Source organism: Ambystoma mexicanum, chromosome 3q (genome assembly GCF_040938575.1).
Source record: "Ambystoma mexicanum isolate Mex_15411 chromosome 3q, UKY_AmexF1_1, whole genome shotgun sequence".
NCBI classification, from domain to species: Eukaryota; Metazoa; Chordata; class Amphibia; order Caudata; family Ambystomatidae; genus Ambystoma; species Ambystoma mexicanum.
Window position 1 is genome coordinate 1,298,697,209 of NC_090926.1, and position 23,820 is coordinate 1,298,721,028.

General features: G+C 46.6%; 1 protein-coding gene across 4 annotated transcripts in view; it reads left to right on the forward strand.

Annotated features, from left to right (window-relative positions):
- TRIP10 (thyroid hormone receptor interactor 10) overlaps positions 1-23,820 on the forward strand; it is a 530,573-nt gene that overhangs the window by 410,181 nt on the left and 96,572 nt on the right. For all 4 annotated transcript variants that reach the window (XM_069604418.1, XM_069604420.1, XM_069604421.1 and 1 more), the window contains one exon: positions 5,387-5,533. In XM_069604418.1, the coding sequence (XP_069460519.1) occupies positions 5,387-5,533 (147 nt within the window). The remainder of the gene's footprint in view (positions 1-5,386; positions 5,534-23,820) is intronic.

A 23,820-nucleotide genomic window follows, 5' to 3' on the forward strand; every position in this document is an offset into this window, starting at 1 on the left:
GCTACGGTGGTGGACAAAAGAAAACCTAGAAAAAGGGAAACCTTTTGCCACACCCGCGGCGGAAGCCACTCTAACCACAGACGCATCCCTCACAGGATGGGGGGCTCACCTATCCCATCAAACTGCTCACGGAGAGTGGACTCCGAACGTAGCATCCAAACACATCAATCTTCTGGAGCTACTAGCGGTGTTCAAGGCGCTAAAAGCCTTCAAGGAACACCTGCAAGGCAAGACAGTGATGGTCCTTACAGACAGCACCACAGCCATGCATTACATCAACAAACAGGGGGGAACCCACTCGCCAGGACTGTCCAAACTGGCCCAAAACATATGGAAGTGGGCTCTCAAACAGAATATGTTCCTTCTGTCACAACATGTACCAGGGGAACTCAATCTGCTGGCAGACAAACTCAGCAGAGATTTCCCCCTGCCCGAAGAGTACGAATGGCGACTGCACGAAGACATCTTCTTCGATGTCTTCACGCAATGGGGGTTCCCAGAAATAGACCTGTTCGCAACCCTGGAGAACTCACAATGCCAAAGTTACGCCTCCAGGTACCCCCAGAACCAATCCAAGGGGAACGGTCTGTCGATTCAATGGTCAGGGAGATTTGCTTACGCTTTTCCCCCGACTCCTCTTCTCAACAAGGTAGTGCACAAGATGCACCAGGAACAAGTAACCATGATACTGGTGGCTCCAATGTGGGCCCGACAGCCATGGTTCGCTCACTTGATGGAGATGTCTCTATCTCCCCCAGTGAAACTCCCCTGCCCGTACAACATGCTGTCACAAGACAAGGGCAGGACTCTGCATCCATGCCCCCAGAACATGAACTTAGCAGCCTGGCTCCTGAGATCATAGAATTTGGACATCTACAGCTCCCACAGAGATGCATGGACATCCTCAGGGAAGCCAGAAAACCTAACACTTGCCACTGCTATTCTAGCAAATGGAAGAGATTTGTCATTTGGTGCAGAGCAAAGAGCATCAACCCAATCGACTGCTCTCCCACACATATTATTCTATACCTGACCCATTTATTGGATTCAGGTCTAGTGTTCAATTCCATTAAAGTCCACCTAGCGGCACTTTCTGCATACACCACTTCCCAACTCAAAGTGTCGTGGTGGAAGATCCCTGTTATAAAGGCCTTCATGGAGGGAGTAAAGAGAATACACCCCCCGATAGCTGACCCAGCTCCCGGATGGGACCTTAACGTGGTACTTACCAAACTCATGGGCTCACCATTTGAACCCATGCACAAAGCAACTCTTAAAGACCTCACTCTTAAGACTGCTTTTCTAATAGCTATCACCTCCATCAGGAGAGTAAGTGAACTACAGGCTCTTTCTGTTCTAGACCCCTTTGTTACAGTTCACAAAGATAAAGTGGTTCTACGCACTCACCCAAGGTTTGCTCCAAAATTCATCTCAAAATTCCATGTAAACCAGTCTATAGAACTACCAGCGTTCTTTCAAAATCCTTCCAACTTGGGAGAAAGGACTCTGCACACACTAGATGTGCGCAGAGCGGTCATGTTCTACATGGAAAGAACCAGACCACTGAGGAAGACTAATCAGTTCTTCGTCTCGGTGGCAGCAGGAAGAGAAGGGGATGCAGTTTCAAAGTCCACTATTTCTAGATGGATTGTTCAATGCATCACTCTCTGCTATACTCTTGCTAAGAGAGAATTGCCCTTTAGGCCAAGAGCACATTCTACTCGAGGCACTGGGGCGTCCATAGCTTTCATTGCAAATGTTCCCCTTGAGTCCATCTGCAAAGCGGCTACCTGGAGTTCTGTGCACACCTTTACAAAACACTACTGTCTAGATGCACACTCTAGATCTGACTCCCAGGTGGGGCAGGCAGTATTAAGACATCTTTTCTCTACTGTTCCTTCTCATAACCCACCGCCAACTCCGGGTACTGATCGCTAGTCTATGCACAGCATGTGATTCTAAGCAGATTAACAAACATCAGAAGACAATGCATTACTTACCGTAAAAGCATTTCTGATGGTTGTATCTGCTTAGATTCACATGCGCCCACCCTTCCTCCCCGCTTGGATGGAAGGAACATAGACATCTTTCTATATTTCTCTCTTTTCTGTACTCACTCACATCTAGAAGGCTCCCTCAGGGCAGAAAAATACAAACAAAGGGACCTCGACGCGTGAGGGATTGTGGGTACAACACACGTCACTATAGGGATAGTGTTACAGACACGCCTTGTCGACGTCCCCTTTTCGACTACGAAAAACAAAATGCAATACTCCGCAGTGACCACTGGATGTCGGACCTATGCACAGCATGTGAATCTAAGCAGATACAACCATCAGAAATGCTTTTACGGTAAGTAATGCATTGTCATATACCTACCTGGACGACTAGTTGATCAGAGCAAGTTCTCCAAAACAAGCTCAGGAACATCTTTCGATCACTTGCCACTTCCTCCACAAATTGGGCTTCTCCCTCAATTTCAAGAAGTCCCATATGATACCATCCCAAAAGCTCCAATTTATCGGAGCAGTCTTGGATATTTCCTCGGGAAAAGCCTCGCCTCCCGAAGTGAGAGCTCTCCACATCCAGCAGATGGTAACGAAGTTCCAGAATGCCAAACGTCTACCGGCCTTCGATTTTCTTCTGAGGTTGCTCGGCCTCATGGCATCCTGCATTTTCCTAGTACCAGAGGTCAGGTGGAGAATGAGATCCTCTCAATGGGCACTCAGAACTCAGTGGTCCCAGTTCTCAGGGAATATGTCGTATCTTCTGCAAGTCCCGAGTGCAGTTGCTCAGGATCTTCTATGGTGGGCTTGCAACAACAACATTCTCAAGGGAGAATCTTTTTGGCAACCATGACCGGAGATAACAGTAGTGACGGACGCCTCACTCACGGGGTGGGGAGCACACACCAACGATCTGACAATCAGCGGTCGTTGGTCTCCATCGGACTCCAAACTTCACATCAACCTTTTGGAGCTGAGGGTAATCAGACTAGCGCTGAAGTCCTTTCTGCCTTCTGTACAGGGAAAGAATGTCCTGATAATGAAGGACAACACGGTGGCCATGTACTACCTCAACAAAAGGAGGAGTAGGGTCACTACCACTGTGCAGAGAGGCAATGCAGCTATGGTTCTGGGCAATACAAGAAGGAATCTCTCTATCGGCAGTTCAACTAGCCGGAGATAAGAACACGGCGGCAGACGCTCTGAGCAGGCAGAGCACGGCCCCTCACGAGTAGGAGCTGGCTCAGGAAGTCCTTCTGGAGTTCTTCGCCCTTTGGGTAACCCCTCAAGTGGATCTGTTCGCCACTGTGATCAACAGGAAGTGCGATCAGTACTGCTCAAGGGAATTTCCTCAAAGAGGAGCTCTGGGAGACGCATTCGTAGTGGAGTGGAAGTTTCCACTGCTGTACGCGTTTCCCCCAGTCCCAGTGATTCCTCAAGTAATCAGGAGGTTGAGAAATTTCAGGAAAACCATGATCCTAATTGCTCCGGATTGGGCCAGGAGGACGTGGTACCCGGACCTTCTCGACATGTCCATCTGCTCTCCAATACGTCTTCTACAAAGAGAGGATCTTCTCTCGCAAGAGGAAGGTCGCATCCTCCATCCAGAGGTCAAGCCACTCAACCTTCACGCATGGTTTCTGAGAGGTTGAGATACAAGGATTGGGATCTTCCGGATGACGTAATGGAAGTCTTGCTTTCGGCCAGAAGGCCAGTAACAAAATCTTTGTACAGATGTCGCTGGAACAGGTTTAGTAACTGGTGCAAAGATAAGGATGTGGACCCTTTTCAATGTGGCACTCCAGTAGTGCTCTCTTTTCTATTACATCTAGCCAATCTGGGGCTCCAGATTGGAACAATAAAAGGATACCTTGCTGCGCTGTCCATTTTCAAGCGCACCTCGGAAGAGGTTTCATATTTCAAAATACCATTAATCATTCAATTCTTAAAAGGGCTTACTAACATATACCCTCCAGTACCTTTTCATGTCCCAACTTGGGATTTAAATTTAGTACTAAAATGTTTGACTTGCATACCTTTTGAGCCTCTGCACTCCTGTCCATTGAGGCTTCTAACACTAAAAACTGTCCTTCTTGTGGCCCTATCATCAGCCCGCAGGGTTAGTGAACTTCAGGCTCTCTCGTGCAAACTCCATATACTGTTTTTTATAAGGGTAAGGTAGTCCTTAAAGTTAAACCTTCCTTTTTACCAAAGGTAGTTTCGGACTTCCATTTGTCACAAAAAATAATACTACCAACATTTTATCCTCCTTTTCATTTGGGCAAGGAAGAGGAGAGACTGCATAGACTAGATCCCAAGAGGGCTCTTAGTTGTTACATCTCAAGGATGTCTAAATTATGACAAGATGACCAACTGTTTGTGGGTTATACTGGTCATAAACTGGGTTTATCAGTGACAAAACAGACCATATCCCGCTGGATCATTATGGCTATAATTGAATGCTACAGATTGGCAGGAAAAGACCCACCAGATGGGCTTCGAGCCCATTCGACAAGGGGGATGGCTACCTCTGTGGCTCTAAAGAGGGGAGTTCCGGCAGCAGATATTTGTTCAGCTGCAACTTGGAAATCAGTGCATACTTTCATCAAGCATTACTGCTTGGATACTGCCTCCTCCAATGAGGGGTTATTTGCCAAGGCAGTTCTGCATTCTGTCCATGAAAACAGTATTTAGTACTCCCACGCCCAAAATTGACACTGCTATGGGAGTCTATCATAAGATGAGGAATACGTGGGAGGACACAATCCATTCGAAGAACAAGTTACTTACCAACTGTAGCGTTCTTTCGACTGGATGTTCCTCCCACGTATTCCTCATCGACCCTCCCATCCTACCCCGCAGTACAGTTTACGTTTTCTTACACTTTCCTCTCACGATGAGTGCATCAGTTATGAGGCACGCCTGGGTGTTCCTCCTATATGTTCATTGAAAAAACAGAACTGAAGCAACGGGCGCGGCTCGAGCAATTTATACCATCGGTGACGTCGACAGAGTACGGAGTCCGTCGAGGGACAACCGACACCATGACCTCGAGCACACCGCCCTCTGCCGAGAATCCTTTTTTCCGAAGCTGGAGATAACGATTTATCATAAGATGAGGAATGCTACAGATAAGTTGGTAAGTAACTTGTTCTTCTCACCCTCCATGACTCCTAGGATGCGACAAATGTACTGAAGTGTTTACACTTCATCAGTAATGGCTTTCCTGGATCAGAAAAAAGTGTAAGTTATCTGCACTCTTCATGGTATTTGTAATCTCCGCAGGAAAGTAGACAATTGAGCTCACCTCGCACTTCTAAAGGCAGGATATTTTTGCGCCCCATTTCACTTGCACCCAATTCTTTTCATGTTGTTGGCAGAAGCTGCAGTCTATGGATGAGAGGCGGACGCTGAAGCTGAGAGAGGGATATCGGGGCTTTGCAGACACTGAGCGCCAGGTTCTTCCAATAATCGGGAAATGTCTGGATGGAGTGAGTGCAGCAGCCGACTCTGTTAACGCGAGTCAGGTAAGCGGGCCTGCGTGTAGGGGACAGGGGGAGATCACACACACATGGTGGTGCTATGTGTAGTCCTTGAGGATAGAGACACCCAGAGCACAGGGGCATTTGGGGGGGAGTGTGCTGCAAAGTGTTACCACAGTCGGCATTGTTCATGGCGCTCCAGCTGGTGCTTAGTCTCTATTCAGCAGTGATTGCTGACCCTTCCTACCGCTCATCTGATCATTATTTAAAAACTGCCTTTTAGTGCAGAGTGGGCTAAAGTGTCTTAATGCAACCAGCAGTGTGTGGGTCTGAGTTTTCAGGAGTTAATTTCATTTAAATTGCAGTCTTCCCTCTTGGTAAGCAGTAACGCCTAACGTTCTTCCTTTTGGTGCCTGGAAGTGTAGTGGTGATATATATGCTGTAAATTGCCGGATCATTTACGTAGCAAAGCTGTGTGTGCATGCCATCAGTCCCACGGATTCACTAACTCTGTGAAGGATGAACGTATGGAAAACAAGACTAACTCTACTTGCTAATTTCCCTTGCTCATTGTGGCTAACAAAGGGAAAATAACTGACTTTCTTTGAGCCAGTTGCAAATGGCTATTACTAATGCAGCTTCACCTGTGCGATCAGTAGACAATAAATTTAGAGGTCTGTTATAGTCTGCAAAGAACAAGTAACACTGCTATGGGGACTGGCACCCCAATGTTGACACATGTTGAGGTTTCCGATGTTAGTATTGTGAATGAAGAGAATGTTAAGAGAAAACCTGGCCTACCGCCGGATCTTGCACTAGTTGGAATTGACGATTGCATGTTGGTCTCATGGACCCCTTCTCTGCGTCCATTAGAGGCTCTATCTCTTTATCAATGGCAGTTGGTGGTGTTTAACATTCTTACATAAACAAAAATAAGATGATTGTGGGGGGAATTGAAGGCTTCTGCTGTTCGGTGGCTTTGGAGTTTTAGAACAGAAAATACGATCAGGCTTTGATGAGCAGCTATACAGGATCTGAATATTGCACCCATTCATGGAGCGGCCACAAGCAGATGCAGGACTATGAAGCCAAAGCAATGAATCTTGAGGCTGAGCATTTGGTAAGGGAAATCGTATCTCATGGTTTGGATTGAAAAGTGGAATAATTACTGGATGAAGGGATAGAAACAGCACAGATTATGGGGTTTACACCTAGTACTGATTTGCAGAGGGGGGGACCCTCTACCTCTTAAGGCACTGGATTGTTAGGCAACGTTTGTATGCAGTGCCCTCTGGGACCACTACACACAACTAGGACTACAGGTGTGAGCAAAGCCAATCTTTGGCATAAGTCTGTACCACACAGTTTCTGGTAGCGAGCTGAGCGCCAGGCTTATCTCAAGAGGGAATGTGAGCTGTAAGGGTGTTACACTAGGTCTACAATCACAAGTATTCAAATAGACACTTATACTCAAGGTTTTTTGGTAAAGTACTTCTTTAATTTATTACAGTCAGTTAGAAAACATTCACTTAAAGGAGGCAACCAATATCACACAAAAATATACTACAGTACTTCACACTATTCGGTTCTGTGACGTTTAAACTACTTTGAAGTAGGAGCAAAATGGTATTCAGAGCGTCTGAAGTAGGAGCAAAAAGGCATAAGTTAATAAAACGAGTAGTAGAGTTATTCTTAAACAGTGCAAATAGTTTGAGTTCACCAGAGGCGTTGGTCCAATGCAATAGGTAGGCAAAAGTCAATGGACTAGAGTCTTGTATCAGTAAAAACGGTTCTGGTAATTTAAACCGGAAAGGTCTTTGCCACGGTTCTCAGAAGTAGTGCATAGATCAAAGTTTTATGTCTGGTCACAAGCTGACTAGGCCTGCAAGTTGCCAAAGTTTCACGCACTTTCGCAGTGAGAGGCAAGTGTCTTGAAAAGGGGTATTTCTTCCCAGGGACCAGCCCTTATTAGCATAAATTACCCAGTTCCACCCAATTACAGGTCTGCTCTTGCCAAGCAATGAACCCATGCCGGGGAAATGACACCTTTAGTATAAATGTAGCCTTTATTAGACATATAGCATAACATAACATTAAATATAGCAGCAATTTGGAATTCAAATTGGAGAAAAACAAAAAGCTCATTAGATAAACGCAGTCTTACGCCCCTTGAATGGTATCTTCATAGCGCTGAGAGATCCTGGTTGTCTCAAGCGAGCTGCTGCCAGCCCCTTCAGATAACAGTGCTGCAAGATGCTGCACGAGGCCTCATCAGGGTCCGGGCACACTCGGTCCACGGAAGAATCTTTCCCTGAGTCATGGGTGCATGTACATTTTGTAATTTCGTGCTGTCAGTCAACGTGACGCACTATCCCCGCACATTCTGGTGCAAAAAAAAAAAAGTTTACTGATGGAAAAAAAAACAGCTCAGTAAGTTTCCAATGTGCTCCCTTCTCTGCCCCTCCCTTGGAGCCTCCATCTGCGAAAGCCCAGGAATGTTTATCAGTGCGTACACAGCCGTACCATCCCTTCTCATGCGAGTGGATTTGTTTACCAAGCCTGGCAGAGCCACTCTCTCAGAGGAGCTGAAATAATATGCATTACAATTAACCCCTAGTGAGCAAGCGTTCCCAGCTAGTGCAGTGCCTTGACTACAAAGCCTGGCTATTCAAGTGCTATAATGCTTTAAGCACTCAAATACAGGTCTCTATTAGCTACTAAACTTGGGCCTCTGCCTTTCAATGCACAAATCAACCTTCCTTTCCTTTGAGGACTGCACCTTCAATGTCGCCTCTTATTAATGTAGACGCTACTATCACAACACGTTTCCAAATTAATCTATAAAGATCTGTTTCAGCATTTAGCACATACTTTGAATAAGCTATTAGTTTAAGCTGTTTATGCAGCCATCTAAGGCCCTAAGTATGTGATATGTCACACATTCTATCCCACTACAGCAAGTTTTCTTGGTCGGGTTGTCGCAGTACCTTATATTGAAGAAAAAGATGCAGCTGAAGACTTCTGTTCCTGACAGTTCCTGAAGATCTCGCTGTTCCTGAGCCTCAGTCGTGGGGACTCCTGCACTGCACGGGGACTGGTCACAAAGCTGGCAAATCTTTGATTCCGTTAGAAGTCGTCAAGCACACACACTGTTGTGCTTCTCCCTGGCTATTTGGTTTCCTGCAGCACACTGAGGAAAATACAACCAGCTCCGAGAATGGTGTCCAGGTGGCTTACGAGTTCATTGGTCCCACCAACTCATAGGGAGAAGACGTTCTTGAAGGGCTTCTCTGTTGAGTTGAACTTGGCGATTAGGACCTGCAGCAGGGCTTCACCTGGGCAAACCAATGGTCCAGGAGTTGCAGCAGCCATCCTCTTCCAGCTCGTCTTTGGTTCTTTCGTTCCAGTGGTCGACTCGCCTTTTATTCAGTTCTCTCCCATTCATTCCAGCCAAACTGCCACTCACTCAGCAGGGTGGCTGTCCTTGCCGGACAGTCAGCCAGCCAATCATGCCAGAGTACATTTGGGTCTCCTAGGAGACTAAACACAGGTAGTTTCAGGTACCACCCTCACTTCCTGCCCACCCCAGACACTCGGGCGCCAGGGGCGGTCTTCAGTCCTGAAGCCCACCAAAAGCGTAGGAACAAAGGGACCAAACCTGGTTTGGTGGGCAGAGACAAACTGTAGAAGGACCTTTCTAAAAAGAAATGGCAAAAAAATAAGACCAGGACCCGTTTAAACAAAGGAGGCTCAGACGCCACCTTGAAAAACATGGCTCCCGCAATTTAACGCTACCGGTGTTCGCGGTCGTGAAAAATCATGCTAGTTCGTTGTAAAACCACTGCCACCAGCCATTTCGAGAAGAAAGAGTAGCAAGCATATGACTGCTACATGAGTTTCTAGACATAGGGGATACTAGGTAACCCTCCAGCACTCTATGGTAAGATAGTGTGTGCTGGGTTTAGGAATTTGGAAGGACTAGTAAAGTCAATTTCACTTTACTTTCTCTGGGAAACAGTAGTTTATCCCAGATAAGGTATTTAAACCTGGGGACAGCCTAAAAGGCTAAAAGCACCGGGGGGTGCTGTGTGACACACATGAAAAGAGGATACCTATGGAGTTGTCTAAAACTCCATAATGAAACAAAATAAACACAGTAAACAAACAGAATTAAAAAGTACGGGGCGTGGCTTGGATCGCCATCGATGTGGTCGCTCCTCTGAGGCCGCCCGTGGGATGCCTGCCGCCGCCGTCAATTCCCGGCGGTTCTAAGCGGGTTTCCGTGTCGCCAATGCCATCTAAGGCGACCGGAACCGACATGGCACAATCTGGCCAAACATAGCCTTCGACCGAGGAGGCGTTCTACCAGAATTCAGCGGCCGAACTTCTCCCCCGTCTCCAGCCGAAGAAACCAAGATGGCCGCCAAGCCGGAACCCAGCAGCATACTCCGCACCTGGTGGTAATGGGGCCTTAGAGCGCCGGGGAGTTGGAGAGGGGGAGCGGACTCTAGCACAGAGCCATCCGATTCATACCAAGGCTGCCCGGAACGCACATGAGTGCATCCTCGGCGGCTGGGGCCTGAGTACCCGACGCACACTCCGAGGGACCGGGAGAGCGGGCTTCCACCCCTCCCCCCGCTACGCGGAACGAGTCGGGACCTCCGCTCAGCGACAGCCGACATCACTACAGAACCGCACACGGGAGGTTCACAGAGGGACCTGGGACCTCCACCAGCGAGGGACACCCGATGGAGACTTGAGGAGGGGCGGGGAAGCAGCGGAAGAACTGCTTTCATCCAGAGAGGCCTCGAGCCCGTGGGCCTGATCGCAGCGACATACCCCCCTCACGCAACAGTCGGCCATCCTGCACCGTTCCCGACTGAGACCCCCCCCCACATCAACGCTTCCTGGGGCGCCCCTGCCCACTTTCCCAGATCTGGACCAGAGAGGGGGTTGAGAGTGATACACACCCCGAGTGCAGCCTCCCACTGCCCTGGGCCCCGCTGCTACTTTTTCAATCAAGACCTCCCAATACGAGCAGCATGTCTAGGCAAACAAAGGTGAGCAAGGGCACAGATATCTCCGCCATGTTTACTGCACCGGAGAAACCCAAGAAACAAGATCCTCCTAAACTGACCCCACAGAATCCACAAGAGGACAGGGGCGCCCTCGCTACCAAAGGAGACCTGATAGCCTTCATGGCGGATATTAAATCGGAGTTTTGCGCCTGCCTCTCGGAACTCACCGCTAAAGTTGATCAGACGGACCAAAGGGTCACAGAAATCGAACAGAGGCTTGGAGAAATCGAGGACCATTCTCATGACCACACTACCACGCTGCGGGAAGTGCAAAGATCCATCGATTCCCTGCACCACAAATGCGAGATCCTGGAGTTCAAACATGAAGACCTTGAAAATAGGGCATGTCGCAACAACCTCCGCATTCGGGGCGTCCCATCCTCTATCCCCGACAACAAGTTAGCGGATTACGTGGGAAGCTTCTTCGAGGCCCTACTCCCGGATCTGGACAAATCTCAGCTCCTGCTGGACCGGACCCACAGACTCCGCCCGCGCCGTGGGACAGATTCGGACCCCCCCCCCCAGATGTTATTACCAGGGTCCACTTCTTCACAACCAAAGAGGCAATATCAGCGATCAATCGCCAAGGAGAAGAGATCACAATTCAGAGCACCCCACTTCAAATATACCAGGACCTCTCACCACTTACTCTCCAGAAAAGAAGAGCACTCCGGCCTCTGGCAGTGTTCCTTCAGGAGCAACAGATCCGTTACAGGTGGCTGTTTCCGACAGCTCTCCAGTTTACATATAAAGGCACCCTACGCCGAATCAGCCACCTGGAAGACGCAGAGAAAATCTTACATCCAGCCTCGCCCTGAGATCCTTCCACGCCAAACCGGGAGAGGACCGAGGACTCTGGACCGCCTCCCTCCCCAAAGCCCAAACGCACGTCATGGTCGTCAACCCAGCGGAGCAACAGAAAGAGATGAACGAGGGCGCTTCCACGGTCCCAGGTTCTGTCAGCAATTTAGCCTGGACGCAGGTGCCCTTACCTAAAGTAGGACCCGCCACCTTTGTCTCGAACTAAGGAACCTTGAAGGCGGTGGCGGCGGGCCATACCCCTGGTTCATACCCACTCCAAGGATACTTTCCAACCTTTGTTCCTTGGAAACCCATACTTACAATGTCGGTCTACCCTCCAGTTAAAGTTGCGGCCCCCCGTTGGGGCTCCGCGTTAAAACCTCAAGTGCAGGATGACATCAAGAGATTCCCCAACAGACATGGAAGCTGAATCACCGCCCCACGACCCCCCCCTAACCCAAGGAAAGGAGAGTGAGACTTCAGCGGACCTCCAGACGCTTCGGGTCCTCTCCCTGAATGTTAATGGCCTGAACTCCCCTAACAAGCGAAAGGCAATTCTACTGAAACTCCGGGACGAAGACACAGCGATAGCCATGCTCCAAGAGACTCACTTGCTGCCGGCAGATGTGACCCGGCTTCGTTCCCGGTTATTCCCGCTCCGATTCTTCGCCTCTGGCACAAACAAAAAAGGAGGTACGGCGATCCTCTTCAGGAAAGACCTGAACCCACAGATTCGGGAAACGAAAATCTGCCCAGAAGGCCGATTTACAGCAGTCAAATGCCTCCTAATGGGAGATCTATATACTCTCATCTCGGTGTACGCCCCTAACACCGGACAATCACACTTCTGACTCCTTGGGCACATCTCTCGCTAGCTTTGTGGAGGGCCAAACAATAGTCGGTGGGGACTTCAATGGGGTTCCCGACCCCACCAAAGACCGGTCACACCCCCCGACTCCAAGCAACTTCACCCAAGCACTTGGCCTCCTCCGACTCTTCAGGACCCTGGAGATAATAGACTCATGGCGGGTGTTCCACCCTGACGAAAAAGATTTCTCTTTTTACTCTTTCGTCCATCGCACCTTTTCAAGGATCGACCTGTTCCTGATCTCCCTGCAAACTTTCCCCTCAGTCAAAGAAGTCTCCATCGGCAGAAGAGTGATATCTGACCACGCCCCAGTGCTCTTGGAACTCCGGGTTCAGAACCCTAACCTCAATAACCCACGTAAATGGACGTTGTACGACCCGATCCTTAACGACATGGCCACCAGCGACAAGATCGCAACAGGAATAAGAAATTTCTTTAACGAAAATCCAGCCTCGGACACCTCGTTAGCGAACAACTGGGACGCCATGAAGGCAGTAATCAGGGGCTCCCTGATAGCCCAAGGTGCGGCCTACCACCGAGACAGGTGTCCGACCCGGACGGCTCTAGAGAACGAACTAAGAGAGGCCGAGGCACTCCACAAGGAGAAAGGCTGGTCCCCCAAAACGCAACGGATCATTCGTACGGCAAGGAAAAAACTGGAAGCCCACTATGCGGAACAAACCGCCCAACTAATGCCGAAGGCCAAACAGTCATACTACACGAAGGGTAACAAGGCGAACAAGCAGAGACACGTCAACGCGATCACTGGTCTGCGTGATCCCAACGGGGTCACACTATACTCAGAGCCCGAAAAGCAACGCCTCGCAATAGATTATCTGACCCAAATCATGAAGGCAACCCCATGAAACTTACCACAACAGAAGGAATACCTGCAGCAGGCAGCAGTGCCCCGGCTCTCCGACGCAGCGAGAGACGAACTGGAGGAGCTCATTACAGGGGAGGAAGTTGAGGAAGCCATCAAATCACTTAAAACACGGGCCCCCGGCCCAGATGGCTTTTCAACCAGGTTTTACAAACTGTTCAGAACACAACTGACCCCCCACCTGGTTACCCTATTCAACTCCTTCAGGGAAACGGGAGCAGTGACCCCATCAATGCAGGAATCAACCACCATCCTCCTGCCCAAACCTGGAAAAGATCCAAGAAGCATAACGTCCTACAGACCGATCGCACTTTTAAACATCGCTGCGAACATATACTCAAAAATGTTAGCAACCCGCTTAAATCGCATCTTGCCGAAGATCATTCACCCCGACCAGGCAGGTTTCATCCTACACCGGACAGCAGGTGACAACATCCGGAGAACCCTGAACCTGGTGGACCTTGCCTCCCGGAACTCCCAAAAACTAGTCTTAGTGGCTCTTGATGCAGCTAAGGCATTTGATAGGGTGGATTGGACATTCATGAGACACACCCTAGGGGCCTTCGGCTTCGGGTCAACTTTCCAAACAATGGTTCTAGCCAACAATAATAGCCCTAAAACTAGCCTGAGAATCAACGGACACATTGCTCGGCTCCAATCCCCCTATCATGCGGAACCCGGCAAGGCTGTCCACTGTCAGCCTTGCTTTTTGCACTCACCATGGAGCCCTTTGCACAAAAGATCAGGCGAAACGACCAAATCAAGGGCATACAAAGTGGCCCCACGCATCACAAAATCGGCCTATACGCGGACGACATTCTGCTCACGATCTCGGAGGCCCACTCATCTCTAAAACACGCAATACGAGAAATCGCCAGCTATGGCAAGGTCTCAGGCCTCACCATAAACTTCGATAAATCATCCGCCCTGGGTATCGGCCTCACCCCAACAGAACGATAACCACTGACTAAGATGTGCCCGATAACATGGGAAAAAAGAGCCATCCCCTATGTAGGGGTCCACATCCCGGCTAACCCAAGAGACACATACAAAGCCAATTTCCACCGACTCTTTAAAGAACTGGAAGGCGACTTGAAACGCTGGGGGATCCAAGAGATCTCACTGCTCGGGCGCATCACTGCATGCAAGATGAACCTCCTTCCGAGGTTCCTATACGCCTGTGCCTCCCTACCAGTAGCGATCCCCACACCAACTCTTCGAGGGATCCAGAGAAAAATGCTGAACTTTATCTGGAAAGGTAAGAAAGCGAGAATCCCTCTCAGAACTATGCTGGGGAGTTCCAAACTGGGAGGATTGAGGGTCCCAGACTTGCAGGCCTACAGAGTGGCAGCCCAATTGGCTCAGGTCCAGGCATGGCAAAATACGACAAACCGCCCTAGATGATGGGTAGAGCTGGAACAATCACGAGTGCCCCTACTCTTACGATTTCTACCACACATCCCACCCCCCCCTCAGGACCCAATGGGGAGATCTCCTGCTATCAACCGAACACACCCTTAGCTCCTGGGACTGGGGGCTAAAACGAAAGGGAGTGCCAAGAGCACTGAGCCCACGCTCCCCGGTCTTCCATAATCCAACGTTCGCACCGGGAACGAATCCTCACAATTTTCGTAACTGGATTAAGGGCGGGCTGGAGACCATAGACCAGCTGTATATGGGGGGGGGGGAACCTCTCACATTCGCCCAATGCAAGGAGAAATTCCAACTCCAGGAAAGGGATAGATTCACCTACATTCAATTACGCCACTGGTGCTCACATCCCCAAACTCTGCAAGCAGCGACACGCCCTCTTACTGCCCTAGAACTCACTCTGGGAGACCTTCCAACCCGCGGCAGAGTATCCACCCTATACAGGCGCTTCCTAAGTGACTTCCTGACCACAAAAACCCGCTGCATGGCCCAATGGGAGGCGGACCTGGGTCACCCGATAGAGGATCAAACCTGGGTGGGACATATGGACCAGAACACACACCTCGTCCACCTGCATTACCAAAAGGGAATGTGCGTACAAGATCACGCTGCGGTGGTACTACCCGCCCCTCAACTTCACCATATGAACCCCCAGGTGGATCATTCTTGCTGGAGAGGATGCGGCCACCCAGGCTCCTTCTTCCACATGTGGTGGGCTTGCCCAAAGGTCCAACAATTCTGGAAATCATGCCTGGGGTCCATCACACAAATTACCGGAACAACGATTCCCCTGGAACCAGAACCAGTTTTGCTGGGAGCTCCAATCCCCGGGACCTACCCACGCTCCGGGACCAGAGCGAAACTACTAACCCACTGCCTACTAGCAGGGAAAACGGTGGTGGCCCGAGCTTGGAAAACCCCGGAATGCCCTCACATAGCCCAATGGTGGACCAAACTTTGGGACATTCTGGTAGCGGAGAAGGTGACGGCAGCACAAGCGGGAACTCTCCATCGTTTCCAGAATATCTGGGCCCCAGTGCTGGAATTCGACCAGCGCTTCCCCGCCCTGACCTATAAACCTACCAGGGCCCGCTGGATCTTGAAAAATCAAGAGATCCCTGAGGAAGATACATAGACGCTGAGGCGCAAACTGGACAGCCCAGGAGGGAAGATTCCGCCTACAATGCCGAAGACATAGGGACCAAAGGGAGGAGGGAGGGAGGAAACTCAGGGGTGGGACAAAGGACTAGGGATCAACATGCCTAAATAATCACTGCTTATATTGTTTGTAATTGTCATCCTGCCTTGATTTAAAATAAACAAAGTTAAAAAAAAAAAAAAAGTACAAAGTCCCAAAGTTCAGCAAAAGAGCTGTGGGTCTCGAAGGTAGAGAGGAATTGGCATATTTTGAAAACTCCCTAACAGATGGAAATCCCATCAGTAGGGAAATAAGACTGAGGACGGTTTGCACATCCAATAAATCCAAAAGGAAAAATGGATATACACATGACATGGCTGCCTAATGTATTGCAAACTAATCTTAAGAGATGGCCCTAAAATAAGTTTAAATGATTGTAGGATTATGACATGGAATACCCGTGGGGATAAAGAAATAGTTGGCACTAAGGAGGCAGTGAGGGGTCAGAAATGCGAGACGGACAAAAAAAGCACCCATTTTATTAACTCAAAAGGTTGTGATAAACGCCTTGCTATCACTAACCTAAAGAGGATTTCCCTCCCTATTAAACTCAAAAAGGTTAAATATGGAAATTCAAGTTTGCCAGAAACAGTTATACTCGACTTGAATCTGATACCAATATATCCTTGTAGCTTGGGCGGTTCCCCTTCCCCATTGTTCAAAGCAGGATTTCCAATAAATGTTCTAAAGAATAAAGTTCCTTTTGTATAGCAAAGTTCTATTAAGGAAGTTCTTCTTACTCCGAAAATCTTTCACTTGCCATTTGACAAAGTTCCCAAAAAATGAGACATTTTTTTATGTTCAAGCTGCAATATCTTAATGTTACTTCTTCTTTGAAATAGAACACTGCCACAATTCTTCTGACTTCAGAACAATGTTTTTATCAAGAGGATTTTTACCACAGTTTATAAAACACAATAGTGGTCTTGCCACTTTCTTTCCTTCACAACCTTTAACCACAATGCAGTAGTACGTCTTTTTCCTGGTTCACTCACCTGCCAGGACTACCACTAACAATCCCTTTCCTGGTATACTCGCCTGCCAGGGCAAAACTCCTAACACTATTACAAGTACTGTGTTCAGGCTTTCGTCACTCAAGATTCACAATTTCTTCTGTGAAGATACAATACACATTGGTGCTGTTTGTTTCACTGATTTATTTGCTATAGGCAATGCAGGTTATATTCCTCTCCTCCTTGATACTACTTACAAGGAAGGTTGTTTTCTCCTGCCACTGTGATTCTTAACTCCACATCAAACCACTGTTCACAATATCTCTTTCTCATTTGCCTTTCCTTGGCTTAGGCAATGCTTGCTGGTATAAGGCTAAACTATATAGCCTCTTCCTCCCTCTGGGAATAATAGTTACAATTTCGCAGCAGTTGTGTTCTCTTGTTATTTTGCCAATATGGGTTATAGGTCTTCTGGAGTATTGCCCCCTCTTTACTTTGGCAATGGTGGTGGTAATTGCTTTCCTTCAATATTGAGATTGAGAACAAGGAGGACAAAAGAGCTTGGGAGCGAAGAGATTGTGAAGGACAATAAAAAGATACCAAAGAGGAAAGATACGGAGGAGCGAGCCCATGAAGGAACTTAAATACCATACAAAGAAAATGAAATTGAAGACAAGCGTGGAAAGATAGACATTCATTATAGAGACGACCGTGACAAATAAATAGTCACGAGATGAAAGAGAGCACAGTAGACGAATAGAAAAATTGAAAACAGATTTAAGAGTAGCCAGCCATGAGACTGGCAGACCAAACGGAGTGTAAGAACAGTAAAACAAGCAGGAACAAATTAACAATAAAACTAAGAGCTTAGCTACTGCAAAAGTAAGAAAAGTTCTAGCCTTGTGAATATTGAAAAGATGGCATCAGCATTAGCGTGCGAGCAAAGAGATTTGATAAGATCAGTGTCTAAATAGAGACCTAGATTTCGAGCAGAACAAGAAATGGGAATCAAAGAAGGAGGAAAACAAACCGTAGTAGGTGGGGGCTGGTGGAGGAATTGTAGCAGTAGGGAAGAAGAAAACTTTTGTCTTAGCAGAGTTTAGAACAGGAAAATGATCACACACCCAGGATTTAATGGGCAGAAGGCAAGATGTCAGAGTATCTTGAATGGATGAAGAAAAGGAAAGAAAGCGGAGTATCAGCATAAAAATGATGAGATATTCCAAATGAAGAAATAATAAAAGCAAGAGAAGTACAGAGTGAAAAAAGGAGGGAACGCCAAGAAAAAGAGAAACTGTATCTGATGATTTAGAAGCCCATGATACTGAGTAAATATGATTAGGCAACAACGAATGAAACCAAGATTGAACAGAACCAAAAAACCAAAACGATGAAAGGGATGACGGAAGTAAAGTATGATCCACAGTGTCAAATACAGCAGATAAATCAAGTACAATTAAGAGCAGAGAGTAAAGAATCGCAGACCTGAGAGAAGTTTCTGTCGAATGACATGACGAAAGCCAGATTGGAAACAAGGAAGAATAGAATATTCCAAAATAAAAGAAGAAACCTGAGAATAGACTAAGCATTCTAAGAGTTTAGAAAGATGAGGCCGATGGGTCTAAAGTAAGATAAATATTAAAAAGAGAAGAAAGAAAAGATGCCAATGAGGGATAGACCTTCAGAATAAGTGAAGAAGGGATTGGATCAGAAGGAGCTGCCGTGGGATGTTCCTGTGCCAGCAAAAGTGTAGTATCAGAAGTAGACATTGGAAGAAAAGATGATAAACAGAAGAATGGATGGGAAATGATTGAGTAGAAGAAGAGGGAGAAGGAACAATAGCAGCCTCTAGAGTGGCTAATTGTGCAGAAAAGTAAGAAGCAAAATCGGACACAGAAAGAGTTACGAGTAAGATCAGGGGAAGGAGGAGAGAAAGTAAACGAGAAAGAGTCCGGAAAAGACTCATGGATGAGAGGATTGAGAATGAAGGAGATCAGAGTAAAAAAGCGCTTGGCCAAGAGAAGAGCATCATAAAATGAGTGAAACGAAGAAAGGGAAGAAGAATCAGCATCTGATTGCGTTTCATGCCATCAACACTCCAGGTGGTGGTTAGTTTGTTGCATGGCGTGAAGCTGAGGAGTAAGCCAGGACGGCAACGGTTTTCGGGACGATATGAAAGAGGTAGGATACAAAGAATCAAGCGAGGAAGAAAGTGAAAAAGAAAGGAGAGATGCAGCATCATCTGCAGGAAGTCCTTCAAATGACGAATGAGATGGAAGACGAGGAATATAGGAAGAAACAAATACATTCATATTAAAAGCACAAAGATTGCGCCAATGGTATGTAGAATCAGAGGAAACAGGTGGTGAGAAGGAAGGAAAGATAGGAACAGGTAGATGATGATCGGATGAATACATCGGTAGAGCAGATACAGATCCAATTGACAACAGAGAAGAAAAGGTCAAGCTGAGAACCAGAAACATGAAATGGAGGTGTAGAAAAAGGAGAAGGATAATAAGAATGAAGAATAGAAAGAAAAGGAATTGAAGCATGAACAGAAGAAAGATGAAGATTAAAATCCCCCAAGAGGATAAATGGAGCAGAAGATGGTAAAACATATAACAAGAAGTCAAGATCATCATAAAAAGAGCTGATTGGAATAGGGGGACGATAGACCAGTAAAAAAGCAAAAGAACGAGGTTTCAAGACAGTGATAGAGGAATATTCAAATGAAGTAAAATGTGGAAGAGGAGAAATTGGAGCAGAATAAAGAATGGCAGTTCCACCAGGATCTACTCAGAAAGAATACTTCTAAGAGTGAAGGAGGCAACATTTGGTAATTTTTTATTGGACTTGGATAATCTGTAATCAGACTCTGGCTCTGTCAATACCAGGTTAAGCAGCTCCCTAAAGGGTTAATTCTGACTTTCAGCTGAAGGAAATAATTGACAGCTCTAATAACCAATCACTGTCGGTCATTCTAGTGACTACAACTCTTTTGTTTCCCTGTGGTTGAAAGGAGACGGAGGGTCTAAAAATTCAAAACGACAGTTACGAATGGGCTTACTGAGAGCCTTTGGGAGGAGTGGAAGTTAAACTAATATAAAAGAAGTCAAGTTGCGCTGTTGCACTTATCCCACGTTATTTTACTCCTTTGTTGAAGCGATCGACTCAATCGCTATTTGTTTAAAGTTTGCTGCGGCCACTTTCAAGAAACTGACGTGACGCCGTAAGAGGAGAGGGAAGGAGAGCCCGTCACTTCCTACATACAGGCTAAATAGTGACTGAGGACACTTTTGAAACCTCCCCGTCGAGGACAAGGTTATTGGCAAAGCTCCTGAAACGCTCGATCAGAGGATCGCAACGTCAGAAGGTGAGAGGGAGAGCAACGCAGAGTTCAGGACTCGCTGCTCTGTCAAGATTACACACGAGGGGCGGAGTTCAGTCGGAGCTGCTGCGATACGATCGTCAGCTGAAGGGGGCGGAGACCTCTCTGTACGTCGATCGGGTTAACAGCTGATTAGAGGACTGCCGGAAGGAAACTTTATGCAAACAGAACCCAACTGAGGAAAGTAAAGTAAGAAAGGTACGTGCGAGCTAGAGAGAGGGAAAAGTAAAGTGAAAAAGGGACGTGTAAGTGCTAGTTGGTTTTAAGAGCCAGAGATTAATACATTGAAGAGTGTTTAAACAGAATCCAAGAGAGACGTTAATTTATTAATCAATCAATAGGGGAAGAGACTGTATAACCTAAAGTGATGAGGACTTGAAGAGAATGTAGTAACAAGAAGAGTCGTTTGAAACTTGAGGAGATCCCAGCTAAGAGAGACTGTAAAAAGTGTTTGAGAAACTGAGAAAACTTCTTAGAGACTTACCTGAAAGATCCAAGTGCGTTGCCTGAAACTGCTTCAAGTCCAGGTCGTCTGAAGAGATGAAAACGTATCCTTTTTCCTAAAAGAAAAAGAAAAAAAAAAACAAAGTTTTATTGAATAAAAGTTGTTTCTGAAACAGAATAACACCTACTTTTAGTCTCAGCATACTTATTTAATAGCATACAGAGAATACGCGTTACAATTTGATGTCAGTAGTGGGATAGAGATAGAACACCATGGAAGAACTTATTAAAACGCTGAGTGAAGGCCAACAACTTCTCCAACAAGCCTTACAAATACAGAATAAACAAGCACAAGCTGATAGACAAGCTTTTCAGCAAGCCATTCAAGTCCAACAAGCCCAGTTATTAGAGGCTACCCTACGCAGACATTCTCAAGTACCGGCTTCAGTACTTCAAAGAGAATACCCCTCCCATTTTTTCATGAATTTTGAAAGGGTGGTGAGGAATGCCTAATGGCCTAATGAAAGCTGGTGCCATTACATCGACTGGCGAAATGCAGAGTACCTACCAGGCAGAAAATCCAACTGAAGAGACGAGTTATACAGATATGAAAAGAGTGGTCCTTGAACGCTTAGGTCATGATGAAGAGGCTTATAGGCTAAAGTTTTGCGAGGTCAAGCTACAAACGGAAGAAACGCCACAGCAACTTTTTTATGGGGTCAAAGAACTAGGAGATAAGTGGTTGCAGACAACGACGACCATGGTTCAAGAAATGACGGAGAAAATTGTTATGGAACAATTCATTGAAGCCCTGCCCATTCCTATGCAACGCTGGGTCCGTCAACATCATCGGCCCAGCCTTGTAGAGGCAGTGAACATTGCATCTGCCTATCAAAAAGCGGGACAGGGTCGTTCAATGACCTATTTGACAAATACTAAGCCATCTACAGACATAAGTAATCCTTCCACCAAAACCCCAAATGTTGCAAGGTGGCCTAACAGATTGGGAACCTACTAGAATGCGACCTAATAGTGAAAGTCCAGCCGGGATCCGTACGCCAAGTGTAATTCCTAAAGGAATACAGTGTTTCAAGTGTGGCGAGTGGGGATACTTGGCAAGAATGTGTCCTAAAAGAGTCAAGGTAGAACCAATGGACGTGGGGAACATAGAAGGTCCAAAAGAAGGAGAATTGCAAGAACCAACAATTGTTACACAATCCCCTTATACCTATACCTGCAAGGCTGAGGTGGAGGGGAAACCAACAAAAGCCATGGTCGATGCAGGCAGCTTACAGACAGTAGTAAGGACAGAACTTGTAGGTAATGTAGGAGTCTCGAATAGGAAAATTCCTATACGCTGTGTCCACGGGGATGTGAGATCTTACCCTACCAAAGAAATAAATGTAAAGGTGGCTGGGGAACAAATGGAGGTAATGGCCGCTGTAAGGCCGGTATTGCCAAAGCCACTCCTTATTGGATTGGATGTCCCTAATTTTTCAAAGATAGTAAAGAAAGTAGAAGAGAGTTGGTTACAAAGTGCCCCTTTCTATCATCATGAAATACCTGTAACTTTAACTAAAGAGAAGAAAACAAAAGCTACAATAAGAAAATTGAAGAAAGACTGGGGGAAAGAAATGTTTTTCCCGTAGTAGTGGATTGGAAAATTGATGAGGGTGGCGATAGTTTTCGCATGGCCCAAGATTTAGACCCACTATTGGCGAATGCTAGGTCAAGTGTTGAAGATAATATATCAGGAAAAGGACCCTACTTTACTAAGGAGAAGGGACTTTACTATCGGATCAGTAAGGATGTAACCGGAGTTGCGGTAAAACAATTACTAGTCCCTAGTAAATATTACCAAACCGTTATGGAAGTGGCTCACATACAATTGGGTGAAGGACATTTGGGAACTGATAAAACCATACAGAAAATCTTGGGAAGGTTTTATTGGCCAAGACTGTATGCTCAAGTAACCCGATTTTGTCAGGCTTTCCCCGAGTGTCAAAAGAAAAATAGAGCGAATGTTAAAAAAGCTCCATTACAACCCATGCCAATTGTTTTGGAACCTTTTAATAGAATTGGTTTGGATATTATTGGGCCATTAGATCCATCCTCCAGAGGACATAAATACATCTTGGTAATTGCTGATTACGCAACTAGATACCCAGAAGCTTTCCCTCTTATGTTTACCAACGCTCAGCACATCTGTGACGTATTAATACCCTTTATCAGCCGAGTAGGGTTACCAAAAGAAATCATCACAGATCGTGGGACTAATTTTATGTCCGCCGTCTTGGAGCAGGTTTGTGAGATTCTAAAGATAAAACATTTGAAAACGGCTGTTTATCACCCACAGACCGATGGCCTCGTTGAGAGGTATAATGAGACGATAAAGCAAATGCTACGTAAACCGCGAAGCACTTCAAATGACTGTTTGATGTGCTGTTCGCTTGCCCTGGGAAGACTACTGTGGCCGATTGCCTTCCTTCGTCATTTTCACTTCCTGGGATCTCGGCACCTTTATTATCTGCGTTGCCGTTTTGACCGAGAGGAAGTCTTTAAGTGTAACTCCACTTTGTGCCTGACCCTCGTCAGAGCAGGATTCAGGTGACTGTGCTTTTCCTATAGAGCGCCTCTTGAGGCTTTAAAAGACTGTGAGCGGTATTAAATGCCTCAGAAGCCATAATAAGTAACCCTTTAACATGTATTCTTTTGTGTGTTTTCTTCAAGGTGATTTGGGATTTGTTACTCCACCTACCTTCTGTGTGACACCCTCAACGTCACTATAAATTCACCCGCCTCCAGCGCACCCGCGCTGCGCACCGCAAAGCACTTCAAAGGACTGTTTGCTGTTCGCGGTGCGCTGCGTGTGGTGGTTGGATAGTTTAATACAAGCTGTGTTTTTCTTTCGTGTCTAGCGGATCTAAGTAATTCTAGGCACCTTTTGTATGGTTGCATAGGTACAGTTTTTCTGTGTAGGTAATTTGTTCAGGGACAGTACCTTTTCCGTGTTGCTTGTTTAGTTTGTTTTTCATAATACATGAGCCTTACTCTGGATTTCACTTTAATTACTTTAAGGAATGGAAAACGTTTGCGAGAATCCGCTAAAATTTCAATGATTAACAAACTGCCCAAACCGAAAATGGAAGCTACCCATTCTCTAGCAGCAGGTCAACAATCTCTTCTTTCAGTATCAATACAGGCTGCCCCTATGTTAAGTTCTGAAGTGAATTCGTCACTCCATACTCCTTTGGATCAGCCCATTGATACAAAACTCTCTGCCATAAC